Here is a 21,842-nt window from a genome sequence, read left to right as displayed (position 1 = left end):
AAAAATGCACTCCAGTAACTCAGTTATGTAATATGTAACAATTTAGTTAATTCCTTTGTCTCGTAAATGGAACGTTTTTAAAAAGGGGTTATCTCGCAAACCTGGCAACCAGCGCATCTTCTTTTTCTGTTCCGTCACGGAAAGAGGGCCGACCATCTGCACTTCTTTTCGTGTGAAATCCTTTATTTAAGGTGTTTCATGATTATTTGTTTATTTGGTGTTAATAAAACACATTTGACCATGTAATAAATAATAAAATAAAGTAATGAAATCATGTTTTTGTTGATGAGACTCTGATTACATATAGTTACACACTTTAAACCCACATGACTCAACACAAATGTTACCCAGGATCAGAGAAATCTGGATGTTGCACATGTTATTTCATTTAAATCAGGCATCAGTATTCCATCAAGTGGAGCATCTCATCTGATTTAATCCAGGAGGTTCACCGTTATGTTTGAGGAAAATGTCAGCTAAATGTTAAAGAGCACATCTTACAATCAGAAGGTTGCCAGTTCGATCTCCAGACTGGTAAAAACTGAGCATAATTATAACCATTGGTTTGTGCCCGAGTAAGTCCCTTAGTCCAATTGGCCCTTGATCAGTTTAGGATTGTATTGGAGAGCCTCCAGATTTGTGAAGCCATCGGAAATCTTCTCCTTAACTTGCATAAATGATAATAAGTGCCCTCTGATTTGTGTTTTTCCACCAGGCAACATTTATATGATGGTTCTGTATATCTGTATGAAGTTAACTAGAGGAAGGCTTGAGGACTAACACATTGTTAAACAGTGTGTTATCAGAGGTAGGCAATATGACAATGGAATTGAAATCCCTCTAGGATCATCACATCAGAAGAGACGAGGCAAGTCATGGGTGGCTGCTTTATCAAAGGCAACTCCTAATGGTCAAATTTGGTTCAGTTGTTCAGGAAACTGGATCCATGTGTTAATACTTTCCCAACTGTTAAAACTTGAGCCTCTGAGGACAATAGAAAGTTTTTGCAACAGCGTTGCCAAAAATAAAAAATACCACAAAACAGTGGTAGGGGGAAGGGAGAAAATGGCCTGTTGACACTTTAATGCAACGTACGTGACAAGAGCACAAGCTGGCGAGGTTAGGGAAGCGTTTCACCTGAGATGTAAACAGAGTGGGAGGAGGACAAAAGCAGAAAGTGAAGTTAGAAAACACACTCACCCCCCCCCCCAGCTTATTATATAAATCTAACATTTTAAGACTTTAGGCTCTGTGCCAGGCTGTTGAGTTCCTGCGACAGCGCTGTGACTGTACCCAGGATCCGCTGTTTGTCCTTTTCCTCTAAACGTGCTTCACAACGCTGAGCAAACTTGTCAGGGTGCCATCGCACTTGCTGCTTCAGGAGCATTTTACGGAAGGCCGGCACATCGTTCCTGTCCACGCCATGGAGCATCACATCCAGCATATCCTGCACTGTGCCTCGTGGAGCCGGCCAGGGGATGTCGCTGTAGCTCAGCTTTTTGTCTTTAGATGAGGAGGCACCATCGAAAGTAGCTGCGCACTTTTCATCGTACCTGCGCTTCCTACCCTGCTTAGTCTCTTCCTCCTTACGTTTGGCTCGAGCCAGATACTCTTCATGTTCCCTCTGCAGCTTCTCAAGCAGCTCCTTGTTGCTTTGCGCTTCCTGCTCTTTTTCTTGTTTACTCTTCCCTTTTTTCCACTGAGATGCCAGTCTCTGAGTTTCAGCGAGCTTCTTATCATAGTAATCTCTTCTAATACGGTCAGCCCAGTCCCCAAAGTCTTCCTCGTCGTCATCGACAGGAAGAAAATCATCAGCTATCAAACAAGAACAGCAGTGTTATTATCAACTGAAAACAGCTCAAATAAAATTCAGCCTTAAAGAATGACATAAATGTACCGTCATACACACCAAAGGTTTCATAGAACTCATCCACGCATTCCCCAAACAGCTTTTCCATCCACTCCTTCTGGGGGTCTGTTTCAGAAGGACGACTCATGTTTTCAGCAGTCTGAAGAATATAAGGTAATATATGTAAATATGATCCACCAAACATTGTGCTCTTTAGACATTGGATAACACACTTTTTTACATGGTGAAGTACATTTTCTTTATAACCAATTAGAAACATGTGTGTATAGTATGAAAATAAACGCACAGAGCATATATTTTTTGTCAAATTAACTGAATTTTAATGGAAAAATAATGCAACAATAACTTGCTAATCAAAACAAGCTATTTGAGCATCTGGCACTGTGACAGTTACCTACCTACACATCTTAAAAGCAACTATCAAAACACAGTACAACAAAATGTTTCTAAATGTCTAATTTACCTTTTCTTGTTTCCTCCAGTTCAGCAAGTCTTGAGGTGTGACTCCAGCGTTGTTGGGAGTATTTAAAGCTTCTGGACAAGTCTTTTGGAGAGGCACTACCAGGTCACCATACGCTGCACGGAAAAATAAAACGTAAGATATTTAGGTTCACATTCTTAATCACCATATATGTCATGCCAAAATACCATATAATAATGTATAGATATATTATGTCTTATACTTTGACTTTGTTAAATTGTATTTTTAGTCTTATATGTGTTTAACAGAGACATAAGTTTATGTTTGACAGGGTGGATTTGCACATGGTTGAGGACATGGGGGTCTAATGGTGTGTTTAGATAATTTTTAACAGAATTTATGGGTAGGATTACTAGACTGTTTTCTTTCTTCAATATAGTGGGACTGTAAGCTGTGCTCGGGGTGCAGAACCTCTTTATCCTCTGTTCCTGCATTTGAAATCAATTTCAATTGTATTGACTTTCTGTATTACAAAAGACAAACGTTGCCCATAAATCATTTATCCGTTTCTCTTTAGGGAATTAGAATTTCCTCCACAATACAACATAACAGTAAAGCCCTTGTTGAGAGGGCCGACCCTCTGCACTTTCAGAATTTCTGACAGTTCTTCCATTTCCACCAACAACTCCTCAGTCTCACCTTCCCCTCAGGTTGAGAGTCTGGGTGTCATCCTCGACAGCACACTTTCCTTCAGAAACGTAATTCATTCTGTTTATTTCCACAAACGTAACATCAACCGCCTCCGCACGTCCCTCACACCTAACAGAACCCCCATTCTTGTTCACACTCTGGTCACTTCACGCATTTTCAAATCACATCTCAAAACATTTCTCATCACAATGGCATATCCACCCTGATCACTACTCATGATGACACACCCTCTGTTCATATTGAATGTGTTGTCTTGTTTTTCTGCTGGTATTTAGTTTAGTGTTTTTGTATCTTGTACAGCGAGCTTGAGACCCTTGAAAGGTGCCTGTATAAATAAGATGCATTATTATTATTATTATTATTATTTAACAGACTGCTTTGAAGCTTAAGCTATAAACACATCATACTATAGTAGCTGTTTAATACACTAAGTCTGCAAAGAAACTTCTAAACAGAATAAATGTAGTAAAGTTAAAGTAGGCCCACATCTAGATGTTACTAAATGTTATAAGATAAGATAGACCTTTATCATTCCCCGTATGGAAATTCAGGTGTTATAGCAGTAACAGAATAAGAGAGAAACACAAATAGTACTCATTACATTAAATGTCACTTGATAGACACTTTTACCCAAAGCCACCAACATACACTCAATACTGTGGGCAATCCCCACAGGAGCAATTTGGGGTAAAGCTAAATAAGAAAAAACAAGAAGAAGAAGAAGTAATAACATGTCACATTATTAAAGACAAAAAAACATTTGTTATGTAGTTACATCCCACAATAAAGAACAATAGATGAATGTCAACAGGACGTAGTAAAGGTATGGGGGCTACAAGCACTAAGTATAGCGGTATACAGTTAAATAGATAATATAAGTCAATCACAGCTAGCTACTTCACAGAGTCTCCCTCACCTGTATTGCCGTGTTTCAGAATCCTGTTGACGGCTACGTGTAACACTGTGTCTCCTTTACGGTTCTTCTGGAGGACATCGGCTCCGTGTCTGAGCAGCAACCGTAGCGCAGCGTCGTCTCCCAGGCAGCAGGCGAGGTGCAGCGGGCTCCTCTGCCTCCGGCCCTGGGAGAAGTTCACATCCAGGTCCCGGTGCCTCCGCAGGTACGACTTAAGCTTCAGCACGCTGCCTTCCTCCACGTATCTCCACACACGTTTCTGCTTGCGAGATAACATGAGGAGTTCGGAGCAGACTGAAACAGAATAGGTTCATTAGACTTGTGTTAGCTTCTGAAGGCCTTAGCTTCGCTTAGCATAGGCTAGTCGGGTCCTTCTTCTAAATAACTCCGAAGATCGTTTCAGCTGGGACACTTAGGTTCCGGGGACAGAATGGTTCTGGTGTTGTCACTAGGTGTCAGTATTGACTATCTTTGTAGATCGGGAATTATTATTTTTCTAAAAGCATAGTCCCATCATATAAAACACATATTTAAAAACACAAAAACAGTGTTTCTCTCCTAACTGGTTCACCTTTTCTCCGAGAGCTAAATACACACATCAAAATAGTAGTAGCATTTTGAGTATATTGCATATTTTATTAAATAAAAAAGATGTAAATGGAATAACTTGTGTTGATTGACTTGGCAGCCCACTGAAGGTGAACATGATGCCCTAAAATACTCTTTCCCTCTCTGAAATAAGGTCAAAACAAAGCCACCATTCACCGTATGTATTTTCTTAGTGACATTCTTCATTAATTCAGGACTCGGTTGACATCAGCCAAAATCAGACTTATTGGCCGAGTATTATTTGTCCTAATTCAAGGTCTTTTACCCTGCTTCTGTTGATTTCAATTAAGACTACAGAAACATAAATACAAATGAGGCAACAAAAATAAATTAAGCTAGAAAAGAGAACAAAAACCTGAACAAAGGTTCAACACATCACAAGTACAGACACAGGTAAAGAGTAGTAGCTATACACTATATAAAACAACAACAATATATTAAAACAGTAAAGCAATAGTGATTAAAAGGTTTGCAAAGGGTTGTGCATAGCTTACTCAGTATTCATAAGCCTGTCTCCGGGTTTCTGGGCATCCTTTCAACATGCCACCTGTCAGGAGGATGTCATGCAAAGAGTCTTCTGTGTGCGGGTCTATACAACGGGGGTTAAAATGGTTCACTTCTACTTTGACTTTTCTCCTCCAAAAATGCACTCCAGTAACTCACAGTTATATAATCTTGTAAACAAATTAAAAATGTTGGCTCATTACGTTTCTTTATGAACAATTACATGTGTTGTTTTCTATTTACATGCACATAGACTCCTGCATTTACTTTGTCACTTCAATTCTATGCATCATTTAGCTTATTGTATTTATTTATTTATTTTTGCACTACTTGTAGACTGGTCTATGATTCTCATTGCCATAACTACACTGTAGCTACTGTGCATATGATAATAAAACCCATGAAACTTGTGACACTTTGTGGGGTGTGTAGTGAATGACAGATGTCTGAAATCAAAAAATATCCTGTACTATAGATCAGATTTAAAATATTCACAAAGGGTCTTTATTTTAAAGCTCAACTTGAATTTATTCTAAGTAGAGCAGATGACATGATATTTGTTTGTTTTTTAAACCAAATTGTTAATATGTCTGACAACGTGTCTGGAAGGGAAATTGAGGTTACACATTTCAGAATCCACAACCATCAACACATCAACATGATGTGATTAAAAGACACACACAAACACAGACAGAGAGTCTGTGGGGCCGCAGTGTTGTTAAAGACCTTTAAGATGTGGCTGCAATAACAGAGGACAGTTGGTACATTAATTTTACTTTATTTTCTTGGATTCAGGAAAATTGCTGCACCAAACATCCCACACTACCACATTTAAAGCTACACATTAACGTTATACTCTTCACTACAGTGATTGTCTAAATCAATGCATCATGCACCACACAGCCTACCATGGTCGTGCTCTTGCGTAATGTCTTGCATGTGTGCTTCTCTGTGCCGCTATCTCTACCTGTGATGCTTAAGTGAGTGCAGCTGAGCCTCTGAACTCGCTCGCTCCTGCTCCAGATGACAGGGCATCCATTTATTCCCGAGTGAGGGAAGGATGCACAATGGAGAGGATAGAGGAGGGAATGAAGGGACACTCTGTGCTCTGTGAAGAGGATGATCTTCTCTGAGACTCACAAAACCCAAGATCCGGAGTCACCCCAAAAGCTTGGGCACTTCCACTCCTTTCTGCTGTCGGAAACGACGTGTCTCCACTAACGATGGCCGTCTTTGATGAAATGTTTGCCATCTCAGGGGAGACTCAGTGAGAGCAGAGAGTGGGGAGAGAGAAAGAGACATCTGACTTGTCACCTCAGGTGTTTGAGTCACATGTTTGCCACTATGTCTGCTTCAAGCTCTTGTGTTATTTGTCAAACAGTCCTTATTGCTCTCCTTTGCCACACAGAAGTGAGCACTCATGTCTTCGATGACCTCAGGAGTAGCAGGCTTCTCTATCTATCTTGCAGAGGGCCCTAAACGCAGGGAGAAGCCTCTGAAAGACAGGATATCCCCGGTCAGGAACCCCTACCTTTCCTTTCCTGCCTGGCCTGCAGAATCCTATCCTGTCCGTGAGGTCTGTCATCTTCCTGGGATGGTGCAAGGAGGAGCGCTCCGATACCGGGCGGCAGGAAGCTGAGGGTCCTTCAAGACGCACCAGGGGTCAACACCTCATCCTACCACACTATGCATGACACAGGCTCAAGGTCCGGTCTGATGGCCGTGCTGCTCAGCCTCCATTGTTAGAATGGAGAAGAAATGACAGCACTCTTCCTGTGTCTATTTTCTGCCTGTTTATTGGGTTCTGATTTATGTGCAGCTAACACACAGGAGGCCTGGCTGCAAGCCTGATTTGTAACAAGACAAAGGCTTTCTGATTCCCATTGATGGATAATGAATGAGATAAGGTGGGCACTCCTATAGAAACTCGACCTTCTCAGCTTCGCCTGCGGTTTCTATTGATATGCGTTACACTGTAAACAAACATTGTCCAGTCTGTGGAAGATTTTGGGTTTGGCTTATTTACAGTCTGCATTGTGCTGTGTTTATAGATCACCTCCAAAGACAGAGAGGGCATCTCTGTCCAGACTTAAAGGGTCAGTTCAAAAAAACAAATCAAAATATCAGCACACATATTGAAGAACTGACTCAATGAGTTACATTAATACAATAATTATTGCATGCATTCTTTATTCATCATAATTTGAATGTTTTCACATTCTTTAGTTTATATTTTTCAAATTCCACCCCTTTTGAAACTTACATGTTACTGTACATTTTATATTTTGCATTATTGTATTATTATGCAGTGTTTGCTTTATTTAGATTTTCTCTTACAATTTGATTCGTTATCCACCAAATCACAAAGGGATTGTATGTGAGAACGCATTTGACAATAAACCAGATTCTGACAAAATAAAACAGCACAGCTTACTACCCCAGAAAAAGCAATATAGTGACTGTTGTTTTTGCATTAGCAGTCCAGATGCATTGAGCTTCCAGCTAGCTGTTATAATGTGTTAATAGTTTGAGTTGATTATGTTTCTATTTAAACATTTCTGTTTACTTTCTGTTATCTAAAATCATAGCAACAGGCCAAATGCGTGGAAGGAAAATCACTATATCCCTCTGTGGGTGGTTCAGTAGAGAGCAAAAGAAGGAAGTAATTAAGTCACAGTTTCATTCAAAACTCCAAATACTTCTCATAAAAATTGAAATTTTGACTGGTTTATTTGTGAGCACTGGGACACTAATTAAACGTGATTAACACATTTAGTATGAGATTAACATTAATTGTTGTGTAAAGCAGATTTATGTTCAAGAAGAGTTGTAACAGGTATAATCCGTGCTGCCAACAAGAAACTATTCCATTATATACTTTGTGGTTTGAGTTTGTTATCTTTTGACATTTTATGGAGCCTTGATTATTTTTCTAGCAGTATTTTCAGAGAAACACTGGTGCGTGTCTCTGCAGATGCAGAACACAAACAGTCTCAGTCACATGGATGTTTTATTATGTTTTTTAGCTCTTGAGGTTGAATGAAATATTCTTGTCAATGTCTTTTTCCAGAAAGCAGTTTGTAATTTCTTATTAAGGGAAGTGCTTATATCCTCAGAATTCCCAGAGGCAGCATGCTTCCCCAAAGGGCATAAATCCGTTTTCTCTCATTACGTTTAAAAGTTAGTGTTGTAGCTTTGGCAAAGTGCATGCCATGAAATCTCGGTAACATGATCACATTAGCTTCATCAAACTTGAAAACGCATGACATGAATCTATCCAGATTATATTTCACAGCGGGCTTTCACTTTCAAGCTGACAGATGGAGGGTAATGTAAAAAGACATCCAGTAAAACAAATGTACTGTATGCTGTTTCACCAATAAAATATCTTTCATGGAGGCTGCCACTATTTCATTTACTGTTGGACTGTTTTTATTGTTTTATATGCAAAAAGTTGTTGAGTGTTTCTAGTTTTCAGGACATTCCTCACTTCTAAACATAGAAATTCTAGACCCAATTAAGAGACATATTTCACACAGATTTGAATGTCTTTGTGTCTTGGCTCGGATGAGATTATAGAGCTGAGACAGCGATGAAAGACACGGAGTGAATGTCACTGCAGCTGTTAGATTTCATTTCTCTATGACAACGACATTTTCACATTTCACCTTTATCAAATAAAATCAAAACATACTTAAAATTGAGCTTTTGTCACCTTAATTTAATTTAAGGCACATTGTAGCAAACTTTAATTGTAGGTAATTAAGACTAAGCCATTCTCTGTCACAGGTTTCAGGGATAGATAGTCTCATTACAAATCAGCACCCAGGGATTAGTCCAATCCCTCTGTCTCCCTGCTGTTGCTGATTACATCCGGTAAAAAGCTCTTTACAGTCAATATCGTTAAATTCCAATGTAAAGCTCAGCAACTTGTTGAAAACAAACAACAATACATTAACTATTTTCAATCTTGATTAACTAATGACCAAGGGTCTCATTTAGATGTATTTTTGGATGTATTGGTACAGAATAAAGAACCCTGCAGTTATGCTAATTAACCCTTTCGACTTGAAACATTTCTTGGAGAAAGCTAGATGTCCCTCTGGTTGATCCAATTTAGAAACTTTTGTGCTCACTGATTGTTTTTATGAGCGAGTTGTAAGGAGGAGGAGAAACAAGCGTCCGGAAAGAGGGAAACAGAAGTCCAACTTGCATTTCCTGCAGACAATTGCTTTGATTTTGGCCCTGCGAAACACAATGGGACGGAGACTGCCTCCTGAAAGCAATGCACTAACAGGAAGAAGCACATTCACTGGATGGGAGAAAATACATTCCAGCAGCGAGGCATAACAAGCGATCACAAGTGACAGAGAGAGACCAGACAGAGAGGATATTTGTGTTTTTCAAATGACTGTTTTTTTATTAAAAATCATAAACAATCAATTCACAATGAAGTGTATTCACAAAATGCTTTCATGTATTTGCAAGGACAAATTCATTGTCATGCTGATGCTCAATAGACTCATTCCTACACACACACACACACACACACACACACACACACACACACACACACACACACACACACACACACACACACACACACACACACACACACACACACACACACACACACACACACACACACACACACACACACACACACACACACACACACACACACACACACACACACACACACACACACACACACACACACACACACGCACAAGCAGACTGTCAAAGCAGTCACCTTTTAATTGGGCCCTCTACCAGCCTGAAAACATTTGTCAGCTGCCATCTGTCTGTCTGTCTGTCTGGGACTCCCACCCCCTACCACTACCACCGTCTCTGCTTACAACACTTATCAGACTCAAACACCTTTTAGCAACTGGCACACTCTTTCTACACACACACACATACGTAACACTTCTGGCTGTGATACAGATACTACTACGGGGTTGTCTGGTAGATTTCACACCTCAAGTGCTTACGAATGAAAACAAGAACAGCAGGGGCAAACAAGTAATACACTTCTTCACCAGGACTCGATGAGAGGATGTAAGAGTTCAAAGCTCAGTATTTTGCATAAAAGTCCACAGGATATAACACATGAGCATTTAAGTCCTCTCAAAATACATTCCACTTTTTCAAAAAGCCTGCTTGGTCCCTTGTATTAAATAGTTCGGTTTTGCTTCCCTGCTCCAGAAAGTGAGGTTGAAGTTTGAATGTGGTCTGACCCCAAAACCACAAACCTGTCTGTCGTTTCTCAGGCACACCCCACAGTGTTTCAAAGTCAGAGAGGAGCAAATGTGATGCCCCGAAACTGACCGCAGACTGTGAGCAAGCACCCAGTGCTTTATAGTTTTGATTTATCTGCATTGTTCTGCAGTGTTCACCTCTTCCCCAGTATGCATCTGGGCCCTCAGCTGTCGTCACACCTTCGTGGCCAGAGACTGAGCCTCTGTCTTCTGAGAGGACAGGGAGTTGGCCGGGCTCGCATGCAAAGACTTCTTGAGGTTGAGCAGGCAGAGACACTGGGATCTGAAGCGCAGGTCGAAGAAGGCATACAGGAAGGGGTTGAGACAGCTGTTGACGTAGGCCAGGCAGGTGGCATAGGGGTGAGCCAGCAGCAGGAAGCGCAGGAAGGCACAATTGGCGGAAAACAACTCCAGGTAAGAGAGGGCATCAGCACTCTTCAAGATGTGGAAGGGCATCCAGCAGGCGGCGAACACCACTACCAGCGTTGTAATGATCTTCAGCAGCCTCCTCTTGCGCTGGTCCTCTTTTCGCAGGGTGTTGAAGTGCCGAGTGACGGTGCAGCCGATAAACCCGTAGCACACCATCATGGCTAGGAAAGGCAGAAGAAATCCCAGAGCTGAGGAGGAGATGCTGAGCCCTGCGATCCACAGGTTCTCCTGATCCAGTTTGGTTATCACCAGGCTGAAGTCCATGGCGCAGGAGCTGCGGTTGCTGGTTGGATCAAATGTGGTGGTGCGGAAGATCAGAGTGGGGGCAGCCAGGATGCCAGACAGCAGCCAGATGGCGGTGAGGCAGGCTCTTGTGTGGCCCCGGGTTCTCAGCTGAGTGCTGGACAGGGAGTGGACGATGGCTAGGTATCGGTCGAAGCTCATGCAGGTGAGGCAGAAGACGCTGGCATACATGTTGAGCAGCACCACGTAGCTACTGATCTTGCACAGGGCCACTCCGAAGGGCCAGTGGTAGCCCATGGCGGTGTAGATGGCCCACAGGGGAAGAGTGACCACGAAGGTGAGGTCAGCCAGGGCCAGGTTGCCGATGTAGATGTCAGCAGCTCGCCGCTTACCCTGAGCTCTCCATACCGTGAAGATCACAACTCCATTTCCAGAGAGGCCGAGGATGAAAATAAGCATGTACAGCACCGGGATGACAGAGTATGACGGAGACCACTCAGAATAGTCACACATGGTGGAGTTCTCAGTCTCGTCATAGTCGTAGTACTCATAAGGCTCTTCAGTTGGCTCCATTTTCTCTTCTTGTTCCTTTTTCTTAAGAAAAGGAAACTGTTGCAGATAGATCCACAGTCTAAGCACTCTGAAGTCTATTGCTGCATTTGAAATCTGCCCACCCTTAAATACCCCCTCAGACTTGTGCCCTCACAGGACGCCCCCTACTCCCCTCCCCTCCCCTCCCACAGCCCTCCTCCTCTCATGCTCTTTCTCTATGTACACACCCACCTCTCCTTCCATTCATTTGATTAGTACTCAACATAATGCATAGTAGAGTCACTTTACATGCAATATGGGTTGAAAATGCATTTTTTCTTGTAATAATAGTATTTTTTAAAGATTATTCCTTCTTTTCCAAAACAATTTCATTCCTAAAATGTGGGTTACATTTATTTTTATTTATATTTTTTCCTTCCCACGGATATTATTGAAGATGTTTATTTTACTTTGGTGAATTACTTTTGGTGAGACATGTTTGGACAGCTCCCTTAAGTCAAGCCTGGGCATGACAGTTTCATCAAGTAGTCCATTACAATATCAATCGAGAGTCCTTCTGGCACCGGAGCACTCTGCTGATGGCCTGCACTATTTACATTTCTAATTCTGTTTTTTTTTTTCATGTCTGAACATGCTTGTCCAATTAGGAACCAAAAACTAAACACAAAATAAATATAAGTTTAAATTGAATAAACTGCAAGCTGGAAAAACAAAAAAAAAGAAAACGTGATCAGTTAAAACATGTTTAACAGCCTTTAGTTAAAGTAATAAGTTATATTTCTATTCCATTTTTACTGAAGATAATTTACAACAATATCATTTAGGTGAGATATATTTGATCACATTTTGCATTTCCTTCATAATGTGTGTGAAAAATGGTCATCATATATTCTTAGAACAGCAAACTCTTTTTTAAAATTAGATTAAAAGCCTATCTTTTTAATTCGGGGTAAGTTTAGTGGTATCACTGTTCATGTTTTATTGTTTTATGGTTCTGTTCTCTATTTGTTTGATATATAAGTTGTTTTAAATTATGCTCAATCTTTATTTTGTATCTGGTCTAACTCTGTAAAGCACTTTGGCCTGCATGTTGCATTAAAGATGCAATATAAATAAAGTGTATTATATAAGGTATCACTTAAGAAAAGGCCAAATGAATGAACTAAATTGAGTATGATACACAATACAACAATTTAGTTAATGCAAAGCACATGTAAATAAAATAAATCAATAAAAACTATGAAATAAAATTATAAAACCCAAGAGCCTCCTATGATCAAATAATGGAATGTTATATTACTATTACTATTATTATTATTATTATTATTATTATTATTATTATTATTATTATTATTTTGGGACCTATTGTCAATATACACCGCCAAACACTATTAACTGCATGCATGGTGTAAAATGATTTACTTAGCTATGCAGCAAAACATTGTTTGAGGTTGTAAGTCTTTATATAAATTCTAGTGTTGAAAGTTTCCAAAGAAACCAAATGTGTCAGGCTGGATTTTAGGGAAGTGTGAGCGAAAAAGTGCACATGAATGTTTCAAAATTGAATGCTGCCATCATAAAATAACCTTGGAGTATGAAACTGCAACACCATGTGTGACATTGCCACAGTGTGGAAAAAAGTGATTTTATTAGTGTAATGCTGCTTAAGGGAAACAATAGAGGTGTATGCCATGTTAAGAGGTTAAAGAAGTAGCACTCTTCTTCTGTGTTTCTTTTCTTTCCTGTCCCTTGGGTGTATTTGTTGGCCCAGGTGGGTTGGCTCAGTCTTCAGTCGGTCCGTCTCTCAGCAGAGAGACAGCGGTGGCGCCGGGGCAGCGACCTTTAGACACAACTACTGTATCACTCAACAATCTTTTCCTCCACTCTGATCCCTTCCTTCACCCCTCCATCCTCCTCTCCCCACTCATCTCCGCCTTTCTTCCTCTGATTATGAAGATGAGGATTGATTACAGCTTTCCCTCCGTCATTTTCTCTCAGCAAACTGTTTGTTGTTGCCAATAATTGAGATGCCATCTTGTGGTTTTTGATCATCACAACTGATGCGATTGTGTGCCTCCACCCGAGCTCTGTCCTCTTTCACTGGTGTTGATTGTCCGTCCAGCTCTTTGTACGTCCGGCAGAACAGGAAAAAAAGCATAAAGCGAGTTTCCTATCTTTGCTCTGGTGGGAAAGAGGTCTGTTTATAGCTGAGCACGCTGACAGGGATGTGAATAAACAGCTAAATAAAACCATAGGCCTTGATGAATGCATCATCCACCCACTCACTTTTTCCCAAAATCCCCTCATCAGACACACAAGTTAACAAAGTAAGTTCACTGCAGATATACAGATGCATATGATGCACAAGCAGCCGGAGAAACATCCCAATGTTGAATCTTTTAGTCTTCAGGAGTGACAAGTTCCAATAGCACTGTGCTTGAAGCATCCATTTTTTTTAAATACAGCATGCCAGAGACCTTGTTTACAACACAGCTTGTATTTTTTCCTCTAAATTACCCACCTGTGTCTCAAATACATTGTTGTTATTGTTGGTGTTGTTCTCTCATGTGTGGCCTTGTGCTGTAAACCACACACACTGAAGACCTCCTCATGTTTGTGCACTCTTATCTAACCACACATAATCTCTCATCCATCCGTCATTAGACTGTCATGACAGCCTCTCCGCAGAAATGGATGAGTAGTTGCATCTCAAAATAAACACCAAGGCAGAAACACACAAACACACACACTGCATTGACAGTCCGCCTGCAGATCTCAGGTCTCTTTGATCTTTTATCGGGACTTCATGTGAGTTTATGAGTCTGTTTTTGGTGATGCTCACAGTGCCAAAAGAGGGTGAGGTGTGTGTTCTTGTTGTTGAGGTGTGTGTGAGATTTGGCTGGGGTCTGACAGTTGTTTGATGTGTGTGTTAAGCTGTCGCAGACCACATGCATGGGCCCCCCTGTGCAGAGACAGCTGGTTACTTCAGGCTTTGTTTGCGACCTGACCAACTTTGAGTCAGACTCGATCTCATCTTAAATTCATGATATTAGTCGTCTGTCCTGATAGCAGCTCGGCAGCCCTGATGACAGACAGACCCTCCGGCAAACACTGCCATCAGCACCATTTACATGTGCAATCACATCCCCAGTCTGATCTGCTCTTTTAATTATCTGAATGCTGTCAAAGCTCACACTTTCAGCACGGCTGGAAAGTTTGAACATTTGGGTGTCTCTGCTGTTCCTTTACTCTTTTCAGCAAAGACGGTTAGGTGATTGACACCAGCTTGTTAGACACAAAGGCCACCAGGACGGGAGAGGTTCACACCTTTTCTTACTGTTCCAATGAAGACTAATGTGGCTTCAGCCAGAGCTTTACAGCCTTTTGCATGGATGAAACAGATCTGTAGTAGTGTGTGAGGAGACTGTGACTTGCTATTGGCATGTCAGACGGTGTGATATAAAACATTTGTGTGTCTCCTGAAGCTGGGGCATGGAGAACGGATTAGACAAGACAAGACGGCAGGGCAGCATTGACTGGGCATAACATGATACAATTTACCCACACATTATAATACTAAATGCATTGTTGTTGTTGTTGTTGTTGTTGTTGTTGTTGTTGTTGTTGTAGTAGGGAATACAACATAAGTGTGTTGGCAAAAGTTGAGCCTTGATCAAATGTTTCCTTTCGTGTTTTAATGGGGCTCTTGCTTTGGCTCCTATCTGCAGTAATGCCTGATGGCACTCATGCCCAATTTGCCCGAGTGAACAGTACCAAAACACAGAAGTGGACTGCCATCTAACGTGAGTAGCCATGGGCAAGTGAGTGGCCAAAGCATGTCTTAACACTGCTGGTCTCCTCTAATATCTGCGAGTGATCATTATGTATTGGTCTCATCGCCAGAATAGGTGATATGTAGGAAGGCATGCAAGAAGACTTTACTAAGCTATTCTACTCTAAAGCAACACCACAAACAAATCAAACAAAGATAATGACGCAAGTCTTCTTCGGCACAAAACAACATTGACTATGTTAATGCTAAGTGACGGGGAGTGTTCCAAATGGGCCTGAGTCCCTACCTTAGAAACAAAGCCAACTCTAGCAGCTTTAAACTAAATGGTCTGGCTCTTTCTTATTTGGTACCCTGGTGCCAAAGCACACAAGTGAGCTTCAATTGGGTCAAACATGAATACTAACATTGTAATGTAGTAAGCAATGCCCTATATATTAATTTATCTTCCGTCTCTTTTTTTTTAATACAATCACTCACTAATGTCCACCTGTCTCCTTGTGGGACATGGCATACAATTACTAAAGAGGAAAAAAAGCTTCCAGGATATACATGTTGCTCTATTTAAACGCCAGGAAGCAGCTAGACTTATTATTCAGTTTGTATGATAACATTTGTTTTCTTGACCTCAATCAGCATGCGCACAAGATGTTTTCCTGAACATACGACCCTGATGACCCCACTGCACTACATCCAGAGCAGCAGCAGCAGCAGCTATTATTAATTAGCAGCAAACACACGGCTGTCCAATTTGTGTTTTTCTCTGTGCGGGTCAAGCAACCGGAGGACTCTGTTGATATTAATCTTCCTGCTTTAAAGATGTTGTTTTCTTCTTGTGCCAGACTCAGCTGAACAGAAATGTTTATCAAATACTAATGTGAGGACAGGAGAGGGAAATCCCAAACAGTTTCGACAAAAAGATATACACAACTCAGACTTCAGGGTCACTAGCGACAATATAACTATTAAAGAGAGGCGGAGAGCTCCATCTCACGCAAGACAGCCGAGGAGAGTTTAAATTAGAAGGAACAAAAGCGAGCGGTTCATCTATCAATTATAGAAACAGTGAGGTAAAACTACAAGTCATGGCAACTGGGGTTTGTTTACACGGACAAAGAGTTGTATCAGTATTATTATTATTATTATTATTGTTGTTGTTATTATTTAGTGTTGGTTTTAAGGACCAGGCTTTGAAGTTATAAATATGTAACTTTCTACTAACTAAGATGGTGAACATAAAACAATGTCTGCTAACATAAACATGCTAGCATTGTTGACATTAGCATTTAGCTTTAAATACAGCCTCACTGAGCAGTTAGCATGTCAGTAGATAATTATTCAATGGAAACATTTCACATGAATCCACAAACTAAAGCCATGTCGCTGCTCTAAAGACATCTCCTGCTAACCTGAACTGTTACCACTACTCCAATGAGGTGTCATTAGTTTTTGACAAGCTAAACTATGCTAAGCTAAGCCACAATAACCTACTGGTACTGGACAAAGCAAGGCTGTTATTAAACCCCTCTTTGTACTAAAGGCATTGTTGCATTTATTGCTTATTCATTAAACCTTTACTAAGGTTACTTTCAAAAGGCTTTTTAACAACAAATGTTAAACTTTACAGAATGCAATGTCATTATGAGGTTATAGCTTGTTAGGTCTCCATAATGAGGTGTAGATACTTGAGTCCTGCTTATCTCTCTATTCCATATATAGATGGGATGTAATGATGACAAAGCAAGCTTTATTGCACAACAGATACTTAATTTAAACAATTCCACGTGCTACCAAAACTAACCAGGAAATGCTTGAAAATAATAAATTCAAACAAGACCACTTGTGGGGAACAGAGATAGAGTAGATCCTCCCTGCTGTCTAAACACCAGAAAACTGCAGTAAAACGTGCACCCACATTTCCTGTGAGGAACGTCCAGCATGTGAGAAACTGTCCTTTATGGGTCAGAGAACAGGAGGTAGCCTAAAGAACTGTGTGAAATATTCTAAAAGCACGGCAGGATTTACAGAGACTTTTATCCCTCACATGTAACATGAACCATAGATTTTTTATGGCTGTCCCAACTTCACAGAGTTTTGAAACACTAGCCTTTAGTTTGGTTTTTGTAAGGCTCAGAGACGTACACACACATACACACACACACGCACGTGCACAAAACACACTCCACGATCCTGCAGGTTCACACACCCTATGTAACACCCATGACTACTCTGGATGCAATACAATAAGCTATTGTAACCTCAAACCACAGGTCTTGACGCCCATATGGTGTTGTCATTAGTCTCAATTATAACAGGCTATGAGGTCACTGATACATCCTTTACTCTCTCTCTCTCTCTCTCTCTCTCTCTCAAGCACGCACGGATGCACATATATAAGTGCAGAAAAATGAATTTTTGCAGCCTAAGGTTGCATTTGTAACCCCATTGATCCTATTATTTTGCTGGAAAGAGCTTTCCTGCATGCATGCATTAATCATGGTTTGATTCCAGGCTTGATATCTTTTGCAAATTGTTTTATTTTCTGCAACTGAAAACCTTCAATTCTTTACATCGCGAGTAATTGTATCAGATTATTTCTCTAAATGGTATTACAGGCTGCTGCTTGTGCTTCTCCTACTCATATCAGTCTGGCCCGGGTTTATCAGAGCTGGGCTATCTTTCTCACCACGCACGCACGCACGCACGCACGCACGCACGCACGCACGCACGCTCGCACGCTCGCACGCTCACACACACACACACACACACACACACACACACACACACACACACACACACACACACACACACACACACACACACACACACACACACACACACACACACACACACACAGTGTATCCTCTCTCAGCTACCGGCTTCCTTGATGGGGAAAGAAGGGACTAGATGGACGGGAAGAGAGGAGACAGTGGGGATGTGACCACAACAATGGCAGGAAGTGACTTCAGATCAATTTAAGATAAGAGAAAACACACCAACACAGAAGCACTGAGCTAACAAACATCCCCGGTGAAGAGATAAACATGCAACACAAACACAGTGCCAAATAAATGTCCCCTGAACCCTTTAAGACTGCACTCATATTGTTTTGACTGGACATTTCTTCTTCTTTCACCAACAAATGTATTTATCATAACATTATTTTTATTTTGTAATTCTGTTCTCTGTTTAATTTGAATGATGATAAAACTGCATCAACAATACACTGGATAAATACCCTTAATTACTTTAAGCACATGTTAAATCATGAATGGTTTAACCACGAAGCAAAACCGCTGCAGTTAGTTTTGAAAAGCTATAAAGCATTGCTCTGTATTTCAAATGTGCTGATTGATAATACACCCTGAGCTTTACCAACAACAAACAAGCCTGGTTATGTATCCCTGCCAACTCAAATTGATTTTATAAATAATACATAAAGCAAGCCAAAGTGAATTACCATGCTGTAGATAACAATAAAAACCATGCACATTAAAGTTCAAGACATGTCAAGAAACTTCCAAAATAAAAACAAGTAGCTTGCAGGAAGTTGTAAGAGTCAACAGTGCAGTGTGTGCAGCTGGGAATGGCTGCTCAGCAATTCAGAGGTCACCACAAGGTCCCTGAAACAGAAAACCAGAGAGGTCTGGAGGTTGTATAATGTGTAACCAGGAGTATGCACAACTTCAAACAAACAGAAATCAAGTGGAGAGAAGCCGGAAAATTATCTGTATTCTGGATCAGGTGCAAACAGTAATAAAAACTGACAGTTTTGTGGTAAATCATGTTTGGAAGTTAAATAAAAAGGATGACTTAGTCCATGACTTATTGTAGTGATTTTATCTTTCAACTGACTTAAAACAGCAATAAACAAAAGCTCTATTTTTGACTGCATATCTTTTCATTGCGCAGCTCCGGCAAAAGACCATTTATATTTTAAGGCAACTAAAAGGAACTTGCATTTTCTGTGAATTTTAGTGATCTGTCCACAAAGTTAGTAGCTACAGGAGGAAAAGTAAGGATTCAGGTTAAATTCAAATTTTTATTTTGAAATCCGGTATATCCGTCCATCTGTTGAAGGACCGACCAAGGATCTACCCCGTGATTGCCTATCACTGTCCCCTAAAGATTTTAAACATTCTAAGTTCAAAACTTTGCCTGTAAAAATAAGAACATAAGCTCTTCCTGTCACTTCATCTGATTTAATATCCTTTAGCTTTAAAAGGATACATTTCATTAGGAGAAAAAGGACCTCAATATCTGACTGGAGCATTGCTATACCTCCTTTTTATCAGAAAATGACCCTTTCAGGGACCTTAAACAGGAACAGTAATTTGGATATGGATATGAAGTTGCTTTGCAGAAGCTATAAATCAGTCTCATGACTCTGCTTGGACTGTAAGGGAGATCTGGGATATCCCTGGCTGGAACCAAACAGGTGTATGCGTTATCTTTTCCTATTACGAATCATAACCTTGTGTCAAAACCCTGATGGATTTGAGATCGTTGCGGCTACATGCCCAGCTACTGTTATTCCAGAGGAGAACCATAAAAGGACACTCACACATCCTGTCCACTGTCCATTGAAGGAGCATCTGTCAGACCCCCAACACCTTCCACTATGACTCTACTTCCTGTCCCACACGTGCAGCTCTGCTACTTCAAACTTTTTCATCAAAGCCTTTCTTCCTGAACATGGAAATGTCACAAATAAGAGCGCCCATGAGCTATCCATCCCACATTTCCCGGGTAATACACTGACTTTGTTCCTTATTTTACCTAAAGACACATTCATTTATTGCACAATGTTGCATAAAAACCAAAACTGCAGAGAATACATGGCAGCTGCAATCCTATTTAACAATCCAGACCATTATCAAGAGGCCACTGTTGAGTTTTTTGTTTTGTGGTCGTGACCTCTAACCCTTCTAATCCCTTCTTTTGGCAGAGGGCATGATGGGGGACGGCATAACGGGGATAAAGGTGCAGAACCTCGGTCCCTGTTACCAAAAAGCTTTAGAGATTTCCTGCTCGTGAAGCCAGCCACTTTAATCTCCCAGACGCTTCACACATATGTTCTCATGAGATAATCCACCTTACTATAATCACCCACCCCCCATAAACAGCTACAGTATATAATCAGACATCACATGGGTGGGGTATCTGTTTACTCTCACGTTCAGTGTAGCTTTAGATATAGTTGTACAATCTAAAAAAAGAAGTGGACAGTCAGAACGTTTTTTAACCCCCAAAAGTCTGACTGGGAGTGGAGATTTATTCTTAACTTAATATTTGTATCATATATTAAAAGTATGACTAAAGAAATGGTGATCCACTATAAAAGGTACTGGATATTTACTGGGAGTTTGGCTTGGTATCATTAAACTAAGTTCACTGTTCGGAAGTCCCTGAAAGACCCAAACAGGGACACTGAGAAGGATCCAGTGTTGTTGAGCGCATTGTGTGTCTGCATACTTCTCCAAAAAAGATAAACTGCAAAGTGCCACATAGGGAAACTAAATTGCTTTTCACATGGGCAATCATTGCATTTAGTCTGCACTACTGACCCCTGCAAACATGGGCAGAGGGCAACATTTGGGCCCTTTGTGAAAAAGGAAAAGTCTGATTTGAACCTGCAGTCCACACTCTCTCTTTTTATGTCCTCAAGGAAGCAAGAAGGGGTCCTACAAGAGTATTTTCTGAGAAAAATCCACCTCTTTGGTCAATGCAATAAGACCTCTGTTGTGCAACAGCTTGAATCCTAGTAAAAAAAAACACCAACCCAGGGTCAACTAGCATAACACTTCAACCTGGATCGTTACGAGATGACAGAAAAAGAACGAGAGGGATGCAATAAAGTACAGAATCAATTTGGGGATGGTTTATTTTTAAGGTCAATTTTATCACCCAACAACAGACTGCACTGGCCAAGCAAGCCTTGCAATCTTCGAGATGGAGGATAAAATGTTTGCACCCGTGACCGTTTTCCAGAGCTGTAAAATCCTGTCAGTGTTTCTAATGAGTCTTAAAGCTAATGGATGTCCGTATCACTCAAACTGGACTTCCTGGATCGTATTTCATCTTTCTCAACAGTACTTAAAGCAACATGTCCACACCAAAACACCCACTAGTGTATTTTTTTCAGCCCGAACCCATGGACTGAGAGAAATGGCTGCTCCAAATTGAGAGAAAAGGCACCTGGACACGAGTGAACTTATGGCACCGGTCTTGTGAGAGAGTCTACCATGACGCTCTTGGTACAAGTAAACAACAAGCTAGCTACAAATACTGCTCTTTTCTGAGAGTGTGATTATAGGGGCAAAGCTGGGTCACGTCTTTTCTGCAGACTAGCCATAAAGCTGTTCTCCCATTACATCCCCTCTCTGTCGGAGGCTAGGCTCAGCACAGTGAGACAGGTGGGGGTAGGGCGAGTCCAGTGGGGCGGGGTTGGGTTGAGGTGAAGGGTGGAGTTGGGGTGAGAAGCTAGCATTGTTTACACATAGCAAAAAGGCACAAGAGAGACGATAAGAGGAGCCTGG

At 40.9% G+C, this 21,842-nt stretch overlaps 2 protein-coding genes across 2 annotated transcripts; both read right to left on the bottom strand.

The window, feature by feature from the left end:
* Positions 1–162: 162 nt before the first annotated feature.
* On the bottom strand, positions 163–4,331 carry nfkbil1 (nuclear factor of kappa light polypeptide gene enhancer in B-cells inhibitor-like 1). The gene is made up of 4 exons (XM_063889730.1): positions 3,919–4,331; positions 2,334–2,446; positions 1,910–2,009; positions 163–1,815 (listed from the first exon to the last, which is right to left on the bottom strand). Exons 1-4 carry the CDS (start codon positions 4,190–4,192, stop codon positions 1,235–1,237), a joined length of 1,068 nt encoding a protein of 355 aa, XP_063745800.1. The 5' UTR covers positions 4,193–4,331; the 3' UTR covers positions 163–1,234.
* A 5,090-nt stretch (positions 4,332–9,421) lies between these two features.
* On the bottom strand, positions 9,422–11,604 carry LOC134867966 (apelin receptor B-like). The gene has a single exon (XM_063888797.1). It carries the CDS (start codon positions 11,532–11,534, stop codon positions 10,464–10,466), a length of 1,071 nt encoding a protein of 356 aa, XP_063744867.1. The 5' UTR covers positions 11,535–11,604; the 3' UTR covers positions 9,422–10,463.
* Between the last annotated feature and the right edge of the window lie 10,238 nt (positions 11,605–21,842).

The sequence above is a fragment of the Eleginops maclovinus genome, chromosome 8 (genome assembly GCF_036324505.1).
Source record: "Eleginops maclovinus isolate JMC-PN-2008 ecotype Puerto Natales chromosome 8, JC_Emac_rtc_rv5, whole genome shotgun sequence".
Lineage (NCBI taxonomy): Eukaryota > Metazoa > Chordata > Actinopteri > Perciformes > Eleginopidae > Eleginops > Eleginops maclovinus.
Note: the sequence above shows the minus strand (reverse complement) of the source record. Positions and strands in the feature narration are given on the sequence as shown.

Excerpts from the sequence above, each read along its gene's own strand:
- nfkbil1 (XM_063889730.1), bottom strand. The coding sequence starts at position 4,192 with ATGTTATCTCGCAAGCAGAAACGTGTGTGGAGATACGTGGAGGAAGGC. Across the intron at positions 2,447-3,918 it reads TCTGAAACACGGCAATACAG|CGTATGGTGACCTGGTAGTG; the intron begins GTGAGGGAGACT and ends TTTTCCGTGCAG. Across the intron at positions 1,816-1,909 it reads TGAGTTCTATGAAACCTTTG|CTGATGATTTTCTTCCTGTC; the intron begins GTGTGTATGACG and ends CTTGTTTGATAG.
- LOC134867966 (XM_063888797.1), bottom strand. The coding sequence starts at position 11,534 with ATGGAGCCAACTGAAGAGCCTTATGAGTACTACGACTATGACGAGACT.